Source organism: Ailuropoda melanoleuca, chromosome 15 (assembly GCF_002007445.2).
Source record: "Ailuropoda melanoleuca isolate Jingjing chromosome 15, ASM200744v2, whole genome shotgun sequence".
NCBI lineage: Eukaryota > Metazoa > Chordata > Mammalia > Carnivora > Ursidae > Ailuropoda > Ailuropoda melanoleuca.
This window is the reverse complement of record NC_048232.1, coordinates 40,019,295-40,040,358: the sequence shown is the minus strand read 5'-3', so window position 1 is coordinate 40,040,358 and position 21,064 is coordinate 40,019,295. Positions and strand designations below refer to the sequence as shown.

The following is a 21,064-nucleotide window of genomic DNA, read 5'->3' as shown; positions in this document are numbered from 1 at the left end:
GTGCTTAACTGACAACCACCCAGGTATCCCCCTTTTTTTTTTGAGAAAAAATTTATTTTTTAAAGTAAGCTCTATGGGTGTGCCTGGGTGGCTCAGTTGGTTAAGTGCCTAATTTCAGCTCAGGTCATGATCTCAGGGTCCTGGGATCAGGTCCCACATCGGGCCCTGCACTCAGCAGGGTCTGCTTATCCCTCTTCCACTGCCCCTACCCCTGCTCATGCTTTCTCTCTCAAATAAAATCTTTTTTTTTTTTTAAAGATTTTATTTATTTATTTGACAGAGGTAGAGACAGACAGCAAGAGAGGGAACACAAGTAGGAGGAGTGGGAGCGGAAGAAGCAGGCTCACAGAGGAGGAGCCTGATGTGGGGCTCGATCCCATAACACCGGGATCACTCCCTGAGCCAAAGGCAGACGCTTAGCCACTGTGCCACCCAGGCGCCCCTCAAATAAAATCTTAAAAAAAAAAAAAGCTGTATGCCCAATGTGGGGCTTAAACTCATGACCCTGAGATCAAGAGTCCTATACTCTACCTGATTGAGCTAGCTAGATCCCCCTCACTTACCTATTTTTTTTTTTTAAAGATTTTATTTATTTTTTCGACAGAGATAGAGATAGCCAGCAAGAGAGGGAACACAAGCAAGGGGGAGTGGGAGAGGAAGAAGCAGGCTCACAGCAGAGGAGCCTGATGTGGGGCTCGATCCCATAACGCCGGGATCACGCCCTGAGCCGAAGGCAGACGCTTTAACCGCTGTGCCACCCAGGCGCCCCAACCTATTTTTTTTAAAGATTTATTTATTTATTTATTTATTTATTTATTTATTTATTTATTTATTTATTTGACGGAGACAGCCAGTGAGAGAGGGAACACAAGCAGGGGGAGTGGGAGAGGAAGAAGCAGGCTCCTAGCAGAGGAGCCTGATGTGGGGCTTGATCCCGGAACGCCAGGATCACGCCCTTAGCTGAAGGGCAGATGCTTAACGACTGTGCCACCCAGGCACCCCATCACTTACCTATGCTTTAAAACATTTTTATTGAAATATATTTCACTTTTTTTTTTTTTTTTACAACTAACGGTTTAGTTTAGTACTTTTATTCTATTACGATGTAAGGAAAATGTTTAAAATCACTACTGGAATTAACACCAAAAAAGATTTATGTATGTAATTTAGAATAGTTTTAGGGAGTTTATAGACCACTGAAGGCCATCATGAAACCTTTAGGGGAACCACAGGGGCCAAAGGTTAAAAAAAACCCTCCCCTAAAATCTTACTTGAGCTTTTAGAATTTAATCTTAAATGACTGTAGTAATTTTATTCCTTCCTTCCTTCCTTTCTCCCTCTCTCTTTCTTTAAATTCAATTAACATATAATGTATTATTTGTTTCAGGGGTACAGGTCTGTGATTCATCAGTATAATACCCAGTGCTCATTACAACATATACCCTCCCCAATGACTGTAGTAACATAATTCTGCTGTTCAGTTTATCCCTCCTCTCTTATTTTCCTAACACTACTTACTGATACTATTATTTTTCCTCTTGCTTGCTTGCAGAGTCATGGATAAAAATGGGGGAAAAGTACTTCTAGTAACTAAATGGGCAGCTATTTCTAAGCATCAACACATAAGTATAGTGTCCTAAGTAAATCCAATAAAAGAGGGGAAAATTGGATTTTAAATTCTATTAACATATTGAAATTGGCTTTTTAAAGCATTTTAAAAAGAATCTAAGAGAACTAAGTTGCATGTAACCTTTTGGGAGCACAGATAAATCATCTATAAGCTTATATGTGCAATTCTTTAAATGGGAAATCAGGGAGAGATGAGAAAATAAGACTGAAGTCAATTTATAATAATAATGCCAAAAAACACTTGGTAGATTTCACTACGTAAAATTTATTTTTATTTTATTTTTTTATAAAAATTGTGTAACACTGGTACCTACTCGTAAATCAGTTAATTTATGAAACCATTCTCTTTCGTAGAACACACATTGGCATCTGTTTCGTTTAAAGAAATGTAATGGCTATCTACAAAACATTAGTTTTGATTTGTTGTATCCCCCCCATTTTTTGAGATGGCATACGTAAAAGAAAATTAAAATTTTCAAACATTTTATATTTAGCAATTGAAAAAAAAGTACACTGTTTTCCTGCTATGGTCTTTATAAAGGATTTAACGTTTCAAGTAAAAAAAAAAAGATACTAGGATAATCGTGCTGTATCTTTTAACAGCATTTTTATACAGAACAATTTGAACTGGCATGCAAGCAACTTCTCTTGTTGTCACATACCTGTATTCAGAGAAAATTACACCCATTTTACAGAAAAATCCCAATACATATACTGCAATAAGCTTAAAGCAATGTTAAAAAGACCAGTGTGAATGGCACACAAAACTGCTTCTTTATAAATTAACTGGAATTCCTGATCATAAAGTAGGCACAGGGAGATCCAGTCCTTAGGGCTTTGCTCTCTGGAAGAATACCTGTAAATAAAGTATTAGTACAATTAGTACTGATGTCAGAAGATACCACCTTTCACCTGAAGAATGGCTCCAAGTCAGTAAGTGCCAGTCACTCTTTTGTTAATCAATCTTTAGAACATTTCACATATTGCATAAATCCACACATGGTACAAGAACTCTCTATTCTGGACAATTTGATAAAATCTGCAGATAACTTATGTTGACATTAGTTATCTAGTGTCACTAGTGAAAATATGGTTATTAACTCTAATGCGATGAGAATGCAAGTGGTCAGAGGAGAACATGCTCTTTATACCTTTTGCTGATTGGGACACTGTCATAGCTAATACTGGGAAATTAAATTTTGAGGAAGAAGAAACAAATCAAAGCTAAAGATAGCAGCTGTTTTCCTTTAAGGAATTTACCATTTATTTGACTATTAAAAAACACTTGCAATTCAACATTTGAGACCATGAATGAATAAGCTAGACGTTGTGCTAGGGACAGGTCCAGTATTACAAACTACCTTCCATAGTTAGGCACATGTTTTTTGTTGTTGTCGTTGTTTTTAAATAAAGATTTTATTTTTAAGTAATCTCTGCACCCAATGTGGGGCATGAACTCAGGATCCCAAGATTAAGCCAGCCAGGCGCCCCCATAGTTAGGTACATGTTAAGTGAGCACTGGAAAGACTACTGGCAATAAACTCACGAAGGACTGTATTGATCATTGTATCCTTAGCACCTAGTAGATCAGGCATTTATTTAACAAATAATCTATTGACTAAGTGAAGAGAAGAATGATCACTACATGAGCAAAACAAAGCCTTACAAAGAGGCCATGCTTGAGGCAAGCCTAAAAGAATGGGTAGAATTCATAAAGGAGGAGGGTTGCTAATAAGGCAGAATTTTTGAAGAACAGCAAGAATAGCAAGACAATTCTGGCAAAAGAAACCAGAAAGGCAGTCTGAGATCAGAATATGAAAAAAAAACAAACCCTGAATGTCAAATTAAGAACATGAACTTATTTTTAGTCAACAATATAGGTTTATGAAGAGTGTAAGGGGAATGAAGGGGAATGAATTTCAGAGGACTGTTCAGGGTTTTCAAACAGCTCAGCTCGGCTACAAGGGAAGGGATATTGGCGTGAGAGAACCCAAATCCACACCAGAGTAGCAGCAGTGGAGACAGCAAGTTCAGAGTGAGGACAGAATCTGGAAGATCTAAGGATCGATCACTTCTAAAGAGAGTAGGCACAAAAGAAGAAACTTCACTTTTCCCAACAAGAACAGTGCTATCCTGGAGATAATGCTCACACCAAAAAAAAGTTGGGCTTGGGAGGAAGACTTTTTCTAAATGCAGCTGGATGAATTACTATGTTCGGAGCACAAGCCCGCTACACTGTACCTGGATCTGCTGTTACAGATACCTTTAACAGAGAGTTACAACTTTTCACAGTCCTTCCACGCAGGTGGATCACTTATTTAACAGATGTTACGTCCACAGGCACTTTCCTTTTATAGGGAGATGGGATTGGGAGGGTTCCTAATGATCAACAGCAACTTCTAATATTCTTCTCACAAACTCCTGTCAGCTTAAGCTCACAAACTACTAACAGGGAAAAAACTGACAAGGAAAGTTGTTACAGAAGCAAAGTCAAAGCACGACACACTTATTTCCTCAGCAAAGGCCCTGACTTATGAATTCTATTGAATGCCCTGGACAAAAGAACCAAGTAGTCATCCATTAAGTCACCTGCTACCAATATATTCAGCATCGTGTTTTGTCCTCAAATTTGTTGAATGAAGGTAACAGAAACAAAGAACAGCTCTTCATACTGTCACACTGAAATTTTATTTCCAGAACACGAGCTCTTTATCGGCAAGAAAAGTAACTCATGTGGTTATCTGCAGCAGTTAGCATAGTACCTGTTACATAAAAAGCCATCATGGAGTAATGAATGACTAACTGGGTGACAGCAAGATGGTTCTGCCTCATGATTTAAACTGTAAATATGAATACCAAATAAACATTTGGTACTTCTTGCCAACTTGGGGTGTTTTTTAAAAAATTCACTCAATTTGTGGGGTGCCTGGGTGGCTCAGTCGGTTAAGCATCCAACTCTTGGTTTTGGCTCAGGTCATGGTCTCAGGGTTGTGAGATCCAGCCCGCATCAGGCTCCACGCTAAGTGGAGTCTGCTGAAGATTCTTGCCGCCACCCCCCCTCACTCCTCCCCCACGTGCTCTCTCTCTCTCAAATAAATAAAATCTTTAAAAGAAAAAATTCACTCAATTAATGACTGTAAAAAGAGCCCTGACTGCCACACCTTAGGATTCTTTGTCCCTTTTACACTTCAGAAGTTTCAAAAATAGGATATAACCAAGTAACCCATACTTCTGTTTTTATATATTTTTAGCTCCTTTCTTTCAACTCAATATGGGCACATGTTCTTAAACATTACTTGTTGTCTCAACCCTGTAGTTCCTATTTAATTACATCACAAACTGTAAAAGGAAACTGGTATTTTCATAGTATGTTCAAGCATGTACAGAGTGTGCTTACTTCACTTTTCATGATCTTTTCTAAGAACTCAGTTGAAAGGGGCTTTAGAGAAAACTCTGAAGTATAACATCTGTAACTACAGATTTTTAGAAGGTTTTAGAAGACATCCCAAATAAGTAATAATTGGTAAGACTACAGTATGACACAGTATCCTGTAATATGTATTCTCTTTCTGCTCTAAAGTATTACCTAATTGTACGAAGATGTGTAAGTATTCCAAATACCTACCTTTAAGTAATTTTTAAAAACCTTAGCATCAGGCTGTTGAAGCGCTTGACAAAACTCCTGAGGGGCCAAGATAGGAGGGAGAAAGAGAATGAATCTAATTGTACTAAATTCAGTGTAATTCAAATCCACAGTTTTCTTTTTTGAATTGTGATTTAAAAAAAACATAACTGATCATCTTAACCACCTTTTTTTTTTTTGTATGTACGGTACATTAGCATTAACTATATGCACTGTTGTGCAAAAGAGCTCTAGAACTTTTCACCTTATAAAATTGAAACTATACCCACTGAACATCAATTCCCCCCCCAATACACCCGAGGCCACCACCATTCTACTTTCTGTTCCTAAGGGTTGGACTACTTTAGATACTTCATATAGGTGGAATTATGCAGTATGTCTCTTTTTGTGCTGGCTTATTTCATTTAGCATAATGTCCTCAAGGTTCATTCATGTTGTAGCATGTAACAGGATGTCCTTTAAGGCTGAATAATATTCCGCTGCATGTATATACTACATTTCACTTATCCATTCATCTGTCGAAAGGCATTTAAGTTGCTTTAAATCTACAGTAGTAGTACGGTAACTTATCAAAGTCAACTACAACAGTTCCTCACCAAAAAAGGTTCTATGGCATTTTCAAATGTAATACTTGTCAGATATAGGCTACTTTCACTTTTGAGAACATGGCTCTCCTAAACAAGGCTGACTCATGCCTGAGAAGGGAGAATGGGATAAAAACTACATTGCTCTGACTGTTCTCACATAGTAAGAATGGTAACTAAGCAGAGCTTGACCAAAAGAAAAAGAGGTTAAGTCTCTCTAATAGAATTCTGCAAAGTGTTGTCAGAAGGCATATGAAAAAGGGAAAACTGGGAATGCTTATCTTTTATAATCAAATTATTAGACAGAAATATAATTTTGCTTTACTTAGCAATCTGGTATATTTCTATTTTTGATGGACATTAAGATCATGTGAGTAATTAGTAATTTATTCCTTTCATTAAAACATTATCTTTCTTATGTAACAAATTATAGCTGAGAAAATTCATTAATACCTTTAAAGATGGTATGTCATGAAATAAGAGATCATAAATTCATTAAAACTGAATTTTATGATCACTCTTATGCAAGACCTACCCTATTTTTCATTCAATTTTTTCAATGTCTTTCATAAAATAGCATTATAAAAACTTTTTAAGAATACTGTTGGTGAAAAAACAATTCTTAGACAACGACGAAGAGATCTGTAATCAAAACTTTGATACCTCAATTAGATCTATGTGCTATTGTGCAAGTCTGGGTAACTACATGCCAAAGACATCACTGAATGCCATTAAAAAAATTACTTTGCAATAGTGTAAAAATGTAAGATTGCTTTCCAGATACTTGACAATATAGTTTCAGATTTACAAATTAAGCATGGATAAAGCGTATGTAAAATGAACTACCTAGCACAAATCTTCACAACAGGCTTGTGTTGTGGTGTTCTTTGGCAGTCCGGGGGAGCCTACTGGACTCTTTTTAGAATGTTTTTTAAAATCTATAATTTAAAATTTATAATACATGGGATTACAGAGAAAACGAATTATAATGGTTATCAAAAAATATTTTGGTATGTGCTAGAATAAGAAGACTTACTGACTCAGATAACAAGGTCTAGTGGTGTATCTTAAGAACTCATAATTTCAGTATCTTGAAGTATAAACAGTATTGAGAGATCCCTGGAACAACTAATGTGACACAAAAATATCTGTGATTTCTATTGGTGACAAAGTCACAGGCAATGCAAATGCTACTGTGATTTGTGATTTGTCACCTACACAATGGTAGGAAGTTAAACTTTTGGTCAAAGGTTAGTGAAAATGAAAATATAATTTTCTCCCATTCAATTTCATATACCTCTGAAGTTTGAACTCTGTGGTCCTGTATACAGTAAAACATCAAGTTGAATGCGGTTTTTTTCTTTTTCTTTTTTTTTTTTTGCAGTTTAACTTTCTTGAATCAAAATTTAGATCGAACTACATAGTCATATTTCTTTAATTAAATTAAGAGGAGTATCTGCTCTGACAGCTCTTACCTGAATTATTTCTGGAGCTACCTGCAAGGAAGGCAGGTATTCTTGTTGAAGATACTGAACACATTCTGGGCCCTGAAAATCAAAAGATAATTATAACTGAATTATTTTGATATTAATAATGCATAAAGCGAAATTAGAATGACACATGTATACGTCAAACACAATACACTATTGTTATTAAGAAGAGTCTGGGGGTGCCTGGGTGGCTCAGTTGGTTAAGCAACTGCCTTCAGATTGGGTCATGATCCCGGGGTCCTGGGATTGAGCCCCGTGTCAGTCTTCCTGCTCAGTGGAGAGCCTGCTTCGCCCTCTCCCTCTCTGCTCCCCTTGCTTGTGCTGTCAAATAAATAAATAAAATCTTAAAAAAAAAAAAAAGAAGAATATAGTCTGGAGCCAGACTGCTTTGGTTTGAGGCCTCACCCTGGCAAATTTCTGGTAACTTGAGCAGGTTACTTAACTTGAGCCTCAGTTTTCCAATCTGAAACATGGAATATTGTGAGGAGTGGATGAGCTAAGAAATGTAAAGCTTTTAGAACAGTGCTTAGCATTCACTACATGTTAACATTACTTGGCATTATATAGTGAAGATTACACAAATATTCTTCTAAATCAGGGAAGTAACAATGCCAGAGTCTTCCAAACACTGAAAGAAGAAAGCAAACAGAGGTGCGCTTGTTCAATCTACCACTGGGTGGATTATGTGGTGTCTGTGGGTACATGAGGGGAAGCTTTTGGGCAAGTGCTAGGTAGTAACCATCCTGAGAAACTAAAATACAAGCAAGAAAGAACGAAATGATGTTAAGAGGTAACAACAAAAAAGTACACCTGCCTTTTTCCTGTTCAGGGAACAGGAATTAAAAAGCCACATGAAGAAACCAAGACCGAGAAAGACAGGGTGATTTGCCCAGTGTGTTGTTGATTTCATCTGTACTGAAAAGCAGGTCACCTGATTTCTAAAACCATTGCTCTTCTCTGCCATCTTTTAGCACTTCTGGATGCTAAAAATTACAATAGTGTTCTGTTTTTTGTGTTTTGTTCGTTTGTTTTGTAAACTTAGTGGAGGGAAGGCAGAACTATTCTACGAACTAATCCCAAGCCCCTACCCCTTCTCAGAAGCTACAAAGGAACTTAGGATACAATTTGAAAATGTTTCCTATAGCAATGCATTCAAGAAGGTGGCCTAAAGCAAATGGAATAAATCCAGTACTACACACACACACACACACACACACAAGCTATTCTCACTTTCAAACCTGAATCTGATTTAAAGATTTAATATGTTGATGACTCCAACCCCGGTCCAACTGAAAATAACAGTTATCGAAATGAAACCATCATCATCCAAAAAAAAAAAAAAATCAATCCATCTCTCTTCAATGCACTTTTCCCTGCCTTAACAGTTGAATTTCCTGTTTAATATACTGCTGAATCAAAGAATTTTTTGTTTCTTCCTCTACCCTGACTCCTGCTCCTCTAACCCAATGGACCTACAGCATAATTTAATGCCCTTTCAAAGGAAAGCTATTCCTAATTCGGAGGAGCTAACAATACAATGTTTGTGAAAGTTTCTCAGATCCCTTCTACATTCCTTCTCACGTTTTTGGTTTTTTGTTTTTGCTTTTTTTTTTTTTTTTGGCCGCATTTCACTGCAAAATGCAAGTTATTCAAAGTATAGCTGACTTTTCACCTTCTCTCCTTCTCTACCTTTTTAAAGTAAGCTCTACGCACAACATGGGGCTTGAACTCACGACCCCAAGATCAAGAGTCGCATGCTCTACCGACTGAGCCAGCCAGGTGCCCCTCACCGTTTTCTCCAGTATACTCTCCTATATTTACAGCCTGTGCACTGCCCATCACCTCATATAACCCACTGTTCTCACTTAAAAATGGAGTGGTGTTGTTGTTGTTGTTGTTTTTAAATCAGGAAAAGTAAATGTGTACCTCAAGAGGAAATCAGTCAAATGAATAAATGAGAAAATAGAACCAAGGGAAACATTTTCAAATAGAATATTGTTTGATTCAGTTCTGTGTGTCCAAATTAGAGCTTCCAAGAACCAAATACTTCTGAATCGTAAATACCATTCTTACTCTTTCTATTCATTCTTCATCCTCCTTGATTTTCCTTTTTTTTTTTTCCCTAAGATTTTATTTTTAAGTAATCTCTACACCCAATGTGAGGCTCAAACTCACAACCCCATGATTAAGAGCCACACACTCCACCAACTAAGACAGCCAGGTCCCCCCGCCCCGCCCCGACTTTCCAGCATGCTCTCTTATGACTCTGTTCTCTTAGCATTTGTACCTCTGGTTCTACTTCTAGCTTTCTCTTGACTCTTGCTTTAGCCAGGGTTTTTTCTCTTCTGGTCTTAGAAAGTCTCATTCATTCCTACCACTTCGCCTTGACTACGCACTGTGGACTCCAAATCAGTATTTAGTTTTAACTGCTTCAGACCCATATTCCAACCTGCTCTCTGAATAGGTTTCCAACCCATCCTAAATTGTAACTGAAGTGCCCACTGACTTCCCAACTTTTCATACATAACACAAGGCTTTTTACCACCTAATCATATTTTACTTTTTAGCTGTTACTTCTACCTCCCTACTTGAGCTAAACAGGGTAATTCTCTTACTTTCTATCAAATCCACAAGGCAACGTCTTCTCTGTCCTCACATAGCTGCTTAACTTCGCCCAGAATGACAGCTCCTCCTCTTATCAGTCCAATTGTGTCTTAAGGCCTATCAAAAAACAAAACCAAATCCACTTCTTTCCTAGGGCTTTCTTAGACTGCCATCATAGGCAAAACTGGTGCTCACCTTTAGTCTCACAGTATTACATTCAACACAGATGTATTAATTTAATGTATCTCTACTCAAGTACTTAACCCACTGAGTTATTTACACATCGTGTCCCCTGATTCTAAGTCCCCAAAATTTTTAGGGACTTTTAAACTTAGTTCATCTTTATACAGCTCCCCTGCTACCCCCCTCCCCCCGCCCAGTCCCCACATACTCTTTACCCTAGCATTGTAGGCATAGAGAAAATGCTGCAGAAATGAAAACCTTTCAAATCTGTATCAGAATAAAAAACTCAAGTTCAAATGAGGGAGTGGACTGCATGGAGACTGGTGAATACTTTTTTGGGGGGTGGGGGAAGCTGCTCTGTGGAAATGCCAGTCCTTTGTTGGCATCCTGGCTTTGAGAGAAGTTGGAGATGGGAATTTTTCTTTCTTTCTTTTTTTTTTTTTTAAAGATTTTATTTATTTATTTGACAGAGATAGAGACAGCCAGAGAGAGAGGGAACACAAGCAGGGGGAGTGAGAGAGGAAGAAGCAGGCTTCCAGTGGAGGAGCCTGATGTGGGGCTCGATCCCGGAACACCGGGATCACGTCCTGAGCCGAAGGCAGACGCTTAACGACTGAGCCACCCAGGTGCCCCGGGAATTTTTCTTTTTTAAAAAAATACCTGATTTTACTTTCAAAATTTTATTAATTTTTAAAGTAGGCTCCATGCCCAACATGGGGCTCAAATTCACAATCCTGAATCAAGAGTTGTGTGCTCCACTGACTGAGCCGGCCAGGCGCCCCAGTACCTGATTTTTAAATGTTCACAATCAATTCATGTTACTAAAAAATACTGTACAAGGTAAACAATTCACCAGCTGGAGTTAGCCCAGAATCATTGACAATTTTACAAGTGATTAGACTGACAAGGAGAACAAAACATTCTAAGTACTGAGGCACTTAGAACCATTTATAATACTAAGAATTTGGAGAAATCTGGCTGTGAAGAGCCAACTCAGTCATGAAATGTGAATCTTTTTATAATTTTTCACATTCTTTGTCAAACCAAAACAAACATACATTTTAAACTTGTGACCTGAAACATAAAGGACAGTAATAGATACTGTTACTTTCATTCAACCCTTTCCTCATGTTCAAAAAAGACAGAACTAAATCAACTTTTACAAAAGATACAGCAACAAGACAAGTCAAACACAATTAAAACCATAACAAATCTACATGAATGACGAAAACGAAGGGGCACAGAGTGCAAGGCTTACCCGTTTGAGATGAATTGTTTTCAATGTTACCGCACACTCAGACAAAGCCTATGAAAAACAAGTGTGAGAACTTTAAAACACTCAATGTTTGGTTACTGATCTCACTTGTCTCTATTTCCCTGGCCACCGCTCATTAACAACTACTCCCAAACAAGGGACAGAGGAAGGAAAGTGACAGGCATATGGAATAAGTAGGTTGGACAGAAAAAGGAAAAAATACAAAAATGCTGTCTTAATGCAGTATATGAAATCATAAAATCTAGCTTTTACTTGGTTTTGGGGAAATGAGCAAAGGGCACTGCTTGACATTAGTATTCCGAAAATGAGCTCTAGGGAAACTATCACCCAAGCAAAAGAAAGTTACTCTTAATGGTTAGGAAAAAACCATTAAGCGCAAGGTTTAGAATGAAAGTAATATAAAGTAGTAACTCAATTGAGTTTTAATGAGTGCTTGTATCATGTACCCTTTCATGGTCCTAAAAAAAGAGGAGTTGCAGGCTGTTAAAGCTGAAGGAGCTGGATTTTATATATTGAACTTTAGTATCAGGATTCAGTAAGAATCTACAAAAGGTCCAGAAGTTATCATCAACCTTTTAAAAATGAATCCTAATTTGAAATTAATTAAAAAAATAACAGCAATGAGATTAATATGGTCAACCTGGCATTAAAGAATTGTGAGTCAGAGTACACAAGATGTACACGAGGTAAACAAAGATTCCTAGGTGCTTACCAACACTGTCTGTGCATCTGCCAGGTCAAAGGTTTGTTTTAAAGGTGCTAGGAAACATGCGGGGACAATGTGCTTATAAACAAAATCAGCAAATCCCACTGGTCCATCTTTACCTCCTGTCAAGAGAATTCAGATTTTCATCTTGTACAAAAAGAAAGTCAATTAGTTACCCCTGGGGAAGTCAACTCCCAGCTCCTTGTCTGTGTTAGAGCTAGGGTTCCATCTCACCTCTAAGGGTCTCAGGAAACAAGTCGTGGAATGAAGTTTTTTGTTTTTTTGTTTTTATTTTTTAAAATCCTTACCCCAGAGTTCTACCAACTTGGAGAGGATGATGAAACATGTTTTCTGTGCAATTGGATCTGGATATTCAACTGCTCCTTGGATAACCGTAACCAGCACTCGTTCCACATTCTCTGCACCTGAAGAGAAAAAAAAAACTTGGGTTTAAAGATTTATTTACTTTAGAGAGAGAGAACGTGAGTGGGGGGAGTGGGAGAATCTTCCAGTGGACTCTCCACCGAGCAGGGAACCTGACATGGGGCTCCACCTCACAACCCTGAGATCCTGACCTGCGCCAAAACCAAGAGTCCGACACTTAACGGACTGAGACAGACACCCAGGCGCCCTGAGCTTAATTTTAAAAAGACCTAGAAAGGCAACCTGAAGCACTCACTTCGTTGTTTCTTTTCTTTTCTTTTTTTAAGATTTTATTTATTTATTTATTTGACAGAGAGAGAGAGAGAAATGGAGCACGGGGAGGGGCAGAGGCAGAGAGAGAAGCAGACTCCCTTCTGAGCAGGGAGCCCGACACAGGGCTTGATCCCAGGACTCCAGGATCACAGACGTTTAACTGACTGAGCCACACAGGCACCCCTCGCTGTTTCTTTTAATTTTTATTTTTGGGTAATTTAATTAACTTCTATTTTTATTTAATTTATTTAAAATTTTTAAAATTTTTTTTTAATTTAAATTTTAGGTAGTTAACATACAGTGCAACATTAGTTTTTGGAGTAGAACTCAATGATTCATCACTTACATACAACACCCAGTGCTCTTCACAACTGCCCTCCTTAATACCCATCACCCATCTAGCCCACCCCCACACACCTCCCTCCGTCAACCTTGTTATCGTTGAGTCTTTTATAGCTTGTTTTGCTCTTTTTTCTTTTTCCCTATTTCCATATGTTCATATTTTCTCTCTTAAATTCCATGAGTGAGATCATCAATATTCATCTTTCTCTGACTTATTTCACTTAGAATACATTCTAGCTCCATCCATGTTATTGCAAATGGCAAGATTTCATTCTTTTTGATGGCTAATATTTCATTTTATATATATATGACACATCTTCTTTATCCATTCATCAGCTGATGGACACCTGGGCTCTCTCCATAGTTTGGCTATTGTTGATAATGCTGTTATAAACATCCAGGTCCATGTATCCCTTTGAATCTGTATTTTTGTATCCTTTGGGTAAATACCTAGTAGTGCAACTGCTGGATCATAGGGCAGTTCTATTTTTAACTTGTTGAGGAACCTCCATACTCTTCTCCAGAATGGCCGCACCAATTTACATTCCCATAATAGTGCAAGAGGGTTTCCCTTTCTCCACATCCTTGCCAACACCTGTTGTTTGTGTTAATTTTAGCCATCCTGACAGGTATGAGATGGTATCTCATCTGCTTTTGATTTGCATTTCCCTGATGATGAGTGATGTTGGGCATCTTTTCATGTGTCTATTAGCCATCTGGATGTCATTTTTAGAAAAGTGTCTCTTTATGTGTTCTGCCCATTTCTTAATTGGGGTATTTGTTCTTTGGGTGTTGAGTTTGGTAAGTTCTTTATAGATTTTGGATACTAGCCCTTTATCTGATAAGACATTTGCAAATATCTTCTCCCATTTTGTCGGTTGTCTTTTAGTTTTGTCAACTGTTTCCTTTGCCATGCAGAAGCTTTTTATCTTGATGAAGTCCCAATAGTTCATTCTTGCTCGTTTCCTTGCCTGTGGTGATGTGTCTAGTAAGGAGTGGCCATGGCTGAGGTCAAAGAGGTTTCTGTCTTTGTTCTCCCCCAGGATTTTGAAGATTTCCAATCTCACATTTGGGTCTTTCATCCATTTTAAATTTATGTGTATGATGTAAGAAAGTGGTCCAGTTTCATTCTGCATATGGCTGTCTAGTTTTCCCAACACCATTTGTTGAAGAGACTTTTTTTCCATCGGATAGTCTATCCTGGCTTTTTCGAAGATCAGTCAACCATATAGTTATGGGTCCATTTTTGGGTTTTCTATTCTGTCCCATTGATCTAGGTGTCTGTTTTTATGCCAGTACTATACTATCTTGATGACTGCAGCTTTGTAATATAGCTTAAAATCCAGAATTGAGAGGCCTCCATCCAGTTTTGTTTTTCTTTTTCAGAACTGCTTTGGCTATTCAGGGTCTTTTGTGGTTCCATATAAATTTTAGGATTGTTTTTTCTAACACTGTGAAAAATGCTGGTGGTATTTTGATGGGGATTGCATTAAGTATGTAGATTGCTTTGGGCAATATAGGCATTTTAACAATGTTTGTTCTTCCAATCCATGAGCATGGAATGTTTTTCCATTTCTTTGTGTCCTCTTCAATTTCTTTCATAAGTGTTTTATAATTTTCACAGTATAGATCTTTTAATTCTTTGTTAGGTTTATTCCTAGGTATCTTATTGTTTTTGATGTAATTGCAAATGGGATCGATTCCTTGATTTCTTTTTCTGCTGCTTTGTTATTGGCGTATAGAAATGCAACACATTTCTACACATCGATTTTATGTTCTGTGACTTTGCTGAATTCCTGTATGAGTTCTAGCAATTTTTTTGGTGGAGTCTTTTGGGTTTTCTACATAGAGCATCATGTTGTCTGCAAATAGTGAAAGTTTGACTTCTTCCTCGCCAATCTGGATGCCTTTTATTTTTTTTGTCATCTGATTGCTGAGGCTAAGACTTCCAGTACTACGTTAAATAGTAATGATGCGAGTGGATATCCCTGTCTTGTTCCTGACCATAGGGGCAAAGCTCTGTTTTTTGCCATCAAGGATAGTACTAAGTGTGGATATTTTGTATATGGCCTTTATGATGTTGAGGTATGTTACCTTTATCCCTACTTTGCTGAGATTTTTTTTTTTTAAAGATTTTATTTATTCATTTGAGAGAAGGAGCACAAGCAGAAGGAGAGGCAGAGAGAGAAGCAGACTCCCCGCTGAACTGGGAGCCCCACACAGGGCTCGATCCCAGGACCCGCAGATCATGACCCAAGCTGAAGGCAGACGCCCAACCATCTGAGCCACCCAGGCGCCCCTTGTTGAAGGGTTTTTATCAGGAAAAGATACTGCATTTTGTCAAATGCTTTCTCTATTGACAGGATTATACAGTTCTTATCCTCCTTTTATTAATATCACGTATCACACTGATTGACTGACAAATATTGAACCACCTCTACAACCCAGGAATAAATCCTACTTGATCATGATGAATAATTCTTTTAATGTACTGCTAAATTTGATTTGCTAGTATTTTATTGAGAACTTCTGTATCCATGTTCCTCAGGGATATTGGCCTATAATTCTCCTTTTTAGTGGGGGTCTTTGGTTTTGGAATCAAGGTAATACTGGCTTTGTAGAATGTGAACTTCTCACTTCATATAGTGTAACGAGACAAAAGCATTTACAGAATTGATAAGATCCCTCAATTTTTGTTAACTGGGCTCCTAAATTTTAAGCATAAAACATTGAAAACTAATCCCTTGTTATTTTGCCCTCTGGATTTCTTGTATAGCAAAATTCTCTATGTTGATCAATACAGTCCCATTTATTTTTTAATTTCACAATGGCAAATTGGCCAGTAAGACTCAACTGTCAGGTCAATGCCGGCAAGCTGCCACCATGCTATTTACACTACTGAGGAACCAATTAAAGAATACTGCCCCAGGAAAAAGGGAACCGAATACAAATTAATTTTAAGGTCCTCTACATATAACTGATTCCCACCTTGATAATAATGAACTGTCACCCCAGGGGCAAACATACAACCACTTTAAAAGTTTGGTATTTACTTCAACTAGCTCTTGCTCATACTGACATACAACAGCGACAAGGCCCCAAGCAGATAACCTCAGCGCCCTACCTTGATTTGCTATGACTTCGCTCATTCCACTGCCTGTGACTGTTTGTAGGAAAGCAAAGTAACTTCTTCGCAACATTTGCTTCTCTAAAGCAGCAGACTGGTCATTTTCTTCTGCTGGTCGGAGCAATACCTCAAAAATTGCATGAAGGAGAGGCATGAACATTTGCTGTAAAAATGGAGATACCTGTATCTGAAGATAAAAAACAAAAATTACTATTCCAGAAATTTGAAAGATAAATATTAATATGAAATTTAGAAAAACACATTTTATATAAAGCCTTTAACCAGCGTTTCTATTTAGGATATATATTTACATAATTCTGTTGGCAAATATCAATATTAGGACAAGAATCTGTATTGAAGTATATACATTATTGAAATCTTCAAAATTGTTAAGTTCAACTCATTTCCTATAGTTCAAGATTCAGGTTAAAATAATAGGGATTCAGATATATTTCACAATCAAATATCACCATAGAATATTTTCAAATTTAAATTATCAAGAAATGAATTCTATTGTTAAATTATAAGTAGAAGTTATAGGATTGGGCTCTCAAGGCTTTATGTGACTTGATGCAAATTGCTTCAATTTCTGTCTCAATTTCTTTGTCTATTAAATACAACAGTTATCTCTAGGGCTGTTAGGAGGATCGAATGAATTATTGTGCAAAAAAAGGTGCAGGACGGACTTTGAACAGAAAGCACTATGTGTTAGCCATTTTTATTAGCCAGCTTAAAATTGGTTTACATTTCCTTGTTAAAGAAAACTGACTTTAAACTCCTGCTTGGGCACCCAAGTTACAAGTTTTTATTTACCTCTAGACATTTTAGTACTCAATGCTATTTTCATTTGCTTTTCTAAAATAGCAGACTCTTTTCTTTTGCACAGAGCAGGTAAGATTTGTTTTTATGAAAACATCCATTAAGCATGACCTATGTGTCAGGCAGTATGCCAGACACTGGAGATGACAACAATATCTACGGTCCATGCCCTCAAGCGACTTCTATTAAAAAAAACAAAACAGAACAAAACCAAGGGCTAATGCCAAAATGTATCTAAAGATCAATATATCTAATTTGTAAGTCAGGGAATTCTCTGAGCCCTAAAGGTCTGTGGTACCTTAAATTTGGCTGTAATCTGGTTGATAAGAGGAATGAACTCCTGGAGGTCTTTTGCTTCACAATCTTTGAGCATGTGTTCTGAAGCAGATGGGATGAATGGAAGAACTTCTTCCTCTAGGCAAATAATCATCCGATGAAGGAAAGTACGAACTCCACTTCTGAGAATATCCTTTTGCAAGGGACAACTGAGGGCTGGCAAGAACGTCTGTAAACAGTCCAGATAAACTTCGGAACAGCCACACTGTTTCACGGTCTGCTTGTTGCTGAAAGCTTTGCTGGTTCGGCTACACAAGCAAAATCAGGCAACTTGTTTTAACTTTATGCTTTAATAAAAGTTTTATGGAGTAATGAAAAATAATGCACAACCAATTACACAACTGATATTTATTTTCTGTCACAACTGCTCCTATGTTTAGCTAATATGGTTATTTGTATACTATTGTTTCCAGTTGCCATTCCAGAAAGGGTTCAAATTGAATGAATGAGAGGTAATTAATATAAGCCTTCAAATGAGAACGCACCTAAATGTTTTACTAAAATCCTACTGATAGAGTATGCAGAAAAGAGTGGGGAAAAAAAAAACCCCACTACTATGACTGGGCTGTACTAGACAATCTGCAAACTACTGATTTAAACTTAGAAAACAATCTTTAGAATCAAGTTATTTACACAACCTAACATTAGCTTTTGCACTGGAGTATTGTGTAGTGCAATTTCTCTGTGCAGCTTCTAATTAGCAATCACTACAACTTTCACACTGTTATGGTTTGCCAATAAAATGTATGGGCAGAGAGAAAGAAAAGGCAGGTTGGGTAGTCCTCAGGACACAATGAGAGAGCTAAAAAGCCTCAAAACTGATCCAAGATGTCCCAATATGTCACTGTTATGTAAACTCTTCAGCCAGGGACGCCTCGGCGGCGCAGTGGGTTAAGCATCTGCCTTTGGCTCAGGTCATGATTCCAGAGTCCTGGGATTAAGCCCTGCATCGGGTCCTTGCTCGACAGGGAGCCTGCTTCTCCCTCTGCTTGCCGCTCCCCCTGCTTGTGCTCTCTCTCTGACAGATAAATAAATACAATCTTTTGAAAAACAAAAACAAAAAACTCTTCAGCTAAATCCCCCTAAATACACGATCAATTTATACTAAAGAAGTCAGAGGAGTTAAGAATTTAGACAGCTGTCAAACCAGAAATGCAGAATGTTATGTGATATTCCCTTCTTCAGCTAAATCATCTAATTCACTGGATTTAGAGAAGAAGGGTTTAGATAATTCTCTCGACAATTCAGTTTTCGAAACATGGATGTGTGTGCCCAATTCTAAAATATCCAAGTAAATGGTTGTGTGTGTGTACAGACACTCCATTTACAGTTTTGATTCTAATTACACTCACCTGGCAAATCCAACAGCATGGTTCAGACAATCTGCTAGTGATGCCTGTCTTTCTTCATCTTGTGCCAGCATCAATTTTTCTAACAGAATTTTAAACTTCTCCATTAGTGGGGTTAATAGATTTCTCATTAAGGCCTGTTTCCGTTCAGCTGGATATTCACTATTAACAATCAGCACTCCGGCTGTCTCATAAATAAACAGTTGATCATCGCTGCTCAACAAAGACTGGTAACCATTCTCCTAGAAAGAAATTTAGTCCTCTTGGTGTTTACCATTGTTCATTCAGTTCCTCTCATTTAAGCATAGTAAGTCCAACAGACATAAGAGATAAAATCACATCAACTCATTATTAAAAAGTAGATCAAGTACTTAAAAAAAACAAATTTTCTCCTAGGACCATATAATGGAAAGAAAACTGAATTCGAGGTCAAAAGGTCATGGGTTTAATTCTACCCTTGATAAAACTTTGCAAATTACCATAGAAATTACCATATCATAATCTTAGTTAGCCTTCTAACTTGTTTTCTTTTGTAAAAATCTTATTTGTACAACTGTTAAGAGACTAAAAACGAGATGTACAAAGGTGCTTTGAGGGACGCCTGGGTGGCTCAGTTGGTTAAGCATCTGCCTTCGGCTCGGGTCGTGATCCCAGGGTCCTGGGATCGAGCCCCACGTCAGGCTCCCTTCTCAGCATGGGAGTCTGCTTCTCTCTCTCCCTGCTCATGCTCGCTCTCTCAAATAAATAAAATCTTAAAAAAAAGAACTGAGTAACAATAAAAACCACACAATAAATCCACACACACACGCAGCAAGTGTTCCTTTAAAACATTAGAAAATAAGACTGCAAACGAAAGAAATAGCTCTCATTTAAGCACAAGTAAATATCTCATATACTGGTAAATTCCTGTTAATGAGTTTTATTATTTTTTACATATATATGTGTGTGTGTGTATATATATATATATATATATACACACACACACACATATATATGTTGTTTTTTTTTTTAAGAAAGAGAATCTTAAGCAGGCTCCACGTGCAGTGTGAGCCAACATTGGGCTTGATCTCACAACCCTGAGATCATGACCTGAGCCAAAATCAAGAGTTGGACACTTAACCAACTCAACAACCCAGGTGCCCCTATTTTTCACATTTATGCATCCAGAGAGGGCAAAAGGAGGGTGAAAATATCAGCAGTGCCCTCTAGATCTAATACCAAAGCTCCCTGTCAAAAAAAAAAAATTACATTAAAATCTAGACTGATGGACATCTGGGTGGCTCAGTTGGTTAAGCGTCTGTCTTCAGCTCAGGTCATGATCTCTGGTTCCTGGGATCAAGTCCCACATCATGCTCCTTGCTTGGTGGGGAGACAGCTTCTGTCTGCCGCTCCCCCTACTTGTGCCCTGACAAATAAATTAAAAAAATCTTAAAAAAAAAAAAAAAATCCAGACTTAAGTAGTGCCTGGGTGGCTCAGATGGTTAAGCATCTGCTTTCTGCTGGGTCATGATCTCCAGGTCCTGGGATAGAGCGCCATGTCAGGCTCCCAGCTTGGCAGGGAGTTTGCTTCTCCCTCTGCCTCTCATGCTCTATCTTTCTGCTCATGCTCTATCTTTCTGTCTCAAATGAATAAATAATCTTATTATTATTATTTTTAAAGATTCTCTTTAACCACATAATTCATGGGTAATCTTTTATGCAGTGAAATTATGTAACCACCATACTCTAAATACTGCTATTTACTTAAAAGAATAGAAGTATTTTCTATTCTATCTAGAAATTATTTCTAGATAGAAGTATTTCTATTTCTATCTAGAAATATTTAACATTTCTCAAGTGGCTGCTCTGGTAGCAACTTTCATCAAAATGAGTCAATGTCAGTATACAAAAACACGCAGCTGTCAAAACATAGTTACAAAGTATCTCAGCTTAATTATTTCTTGTGAAATGAATACCAAAATATCAACCAGCATTTAAACTTTACCCAAAGCTTTAAATTACCCCCAAAAGTCAATCCAATGGTAGCAGTCACTTAGAATGGCTAATATGATCTTATAGTAAACAGGAAATAATTTAGAAATTGAATTTTTCCCTTTTCTATAAAATACTTCAACATTCAACAGAGAGAGCAGACCATATCTCACTCTGCTAAATTTATCAGTCAACTCCTTTCCGTTTCTATTCTTTTTATTTTTTATTTATTTATTTATTTATTTTGGTGGGGGAACAGAGAGGGAGGGAGAGAGAAGCTCAAGCAAACTCTGTGCTGGGTGAAGAGCC

General features: G+C 37.5%; 1 protein-coding gene across 3 annotated transcripts in view; it reads right to left on the bottom strand.

Moving 5' to 3' along the window:
• Positions 1-1,874: 1,874 nt before the first annotated feature.
• The window catches only part of XPOT (exportin for tRNA), a 41,895-nt gene continuing 22,705 nt past the window's right edge, over positions 1,875-21,064 (bottom strand). For 2 of the 3 annotated variants that reach the window (XM_034644464.1, XM_034644465.1), the window contains exons 17-25: positions 18,788-19,026; positions 17,398-17,683; positions 16,278-16,467; positions 12,424-12,540; positions 12,122-12,237; positions 11,392-11,439; positions 7,332-7,403; positions 5,255-5,311; positions 1,875-2,485 (exon numbers count right to left, since the gene is read on the bottom strand). In XM_034644464.1, the coding sequence (XP_034500355.1) occupies positions 2,459-2,485; positions 5,255-5,311; positions 7,332-7,403; positions 11,392-11,439; positions 12,122-12,237; positions 12,424-12,540; positions 16,278-16,467; positions 17,398-17,683; positions 18,788-19,026 (1,152 nt within the window). In that variant the 3' untranslated portion in view covers positions 1,875-2,458. Of the gene's footprint in view, positions 2,486-5,254; positions 5,312-7,331; positions 7,404-9,960; positions 10,068-11,391; positions 11,440-12,121; positions 12,238-12,423; positions 12,541-16,277; positions 16,468-17,397; positions 17,684-18,787; positions 19,027-21,064 lie in introns of those variants that run through there. The other variant, XM_034644466.1, reaches the window with a different exon arrangement.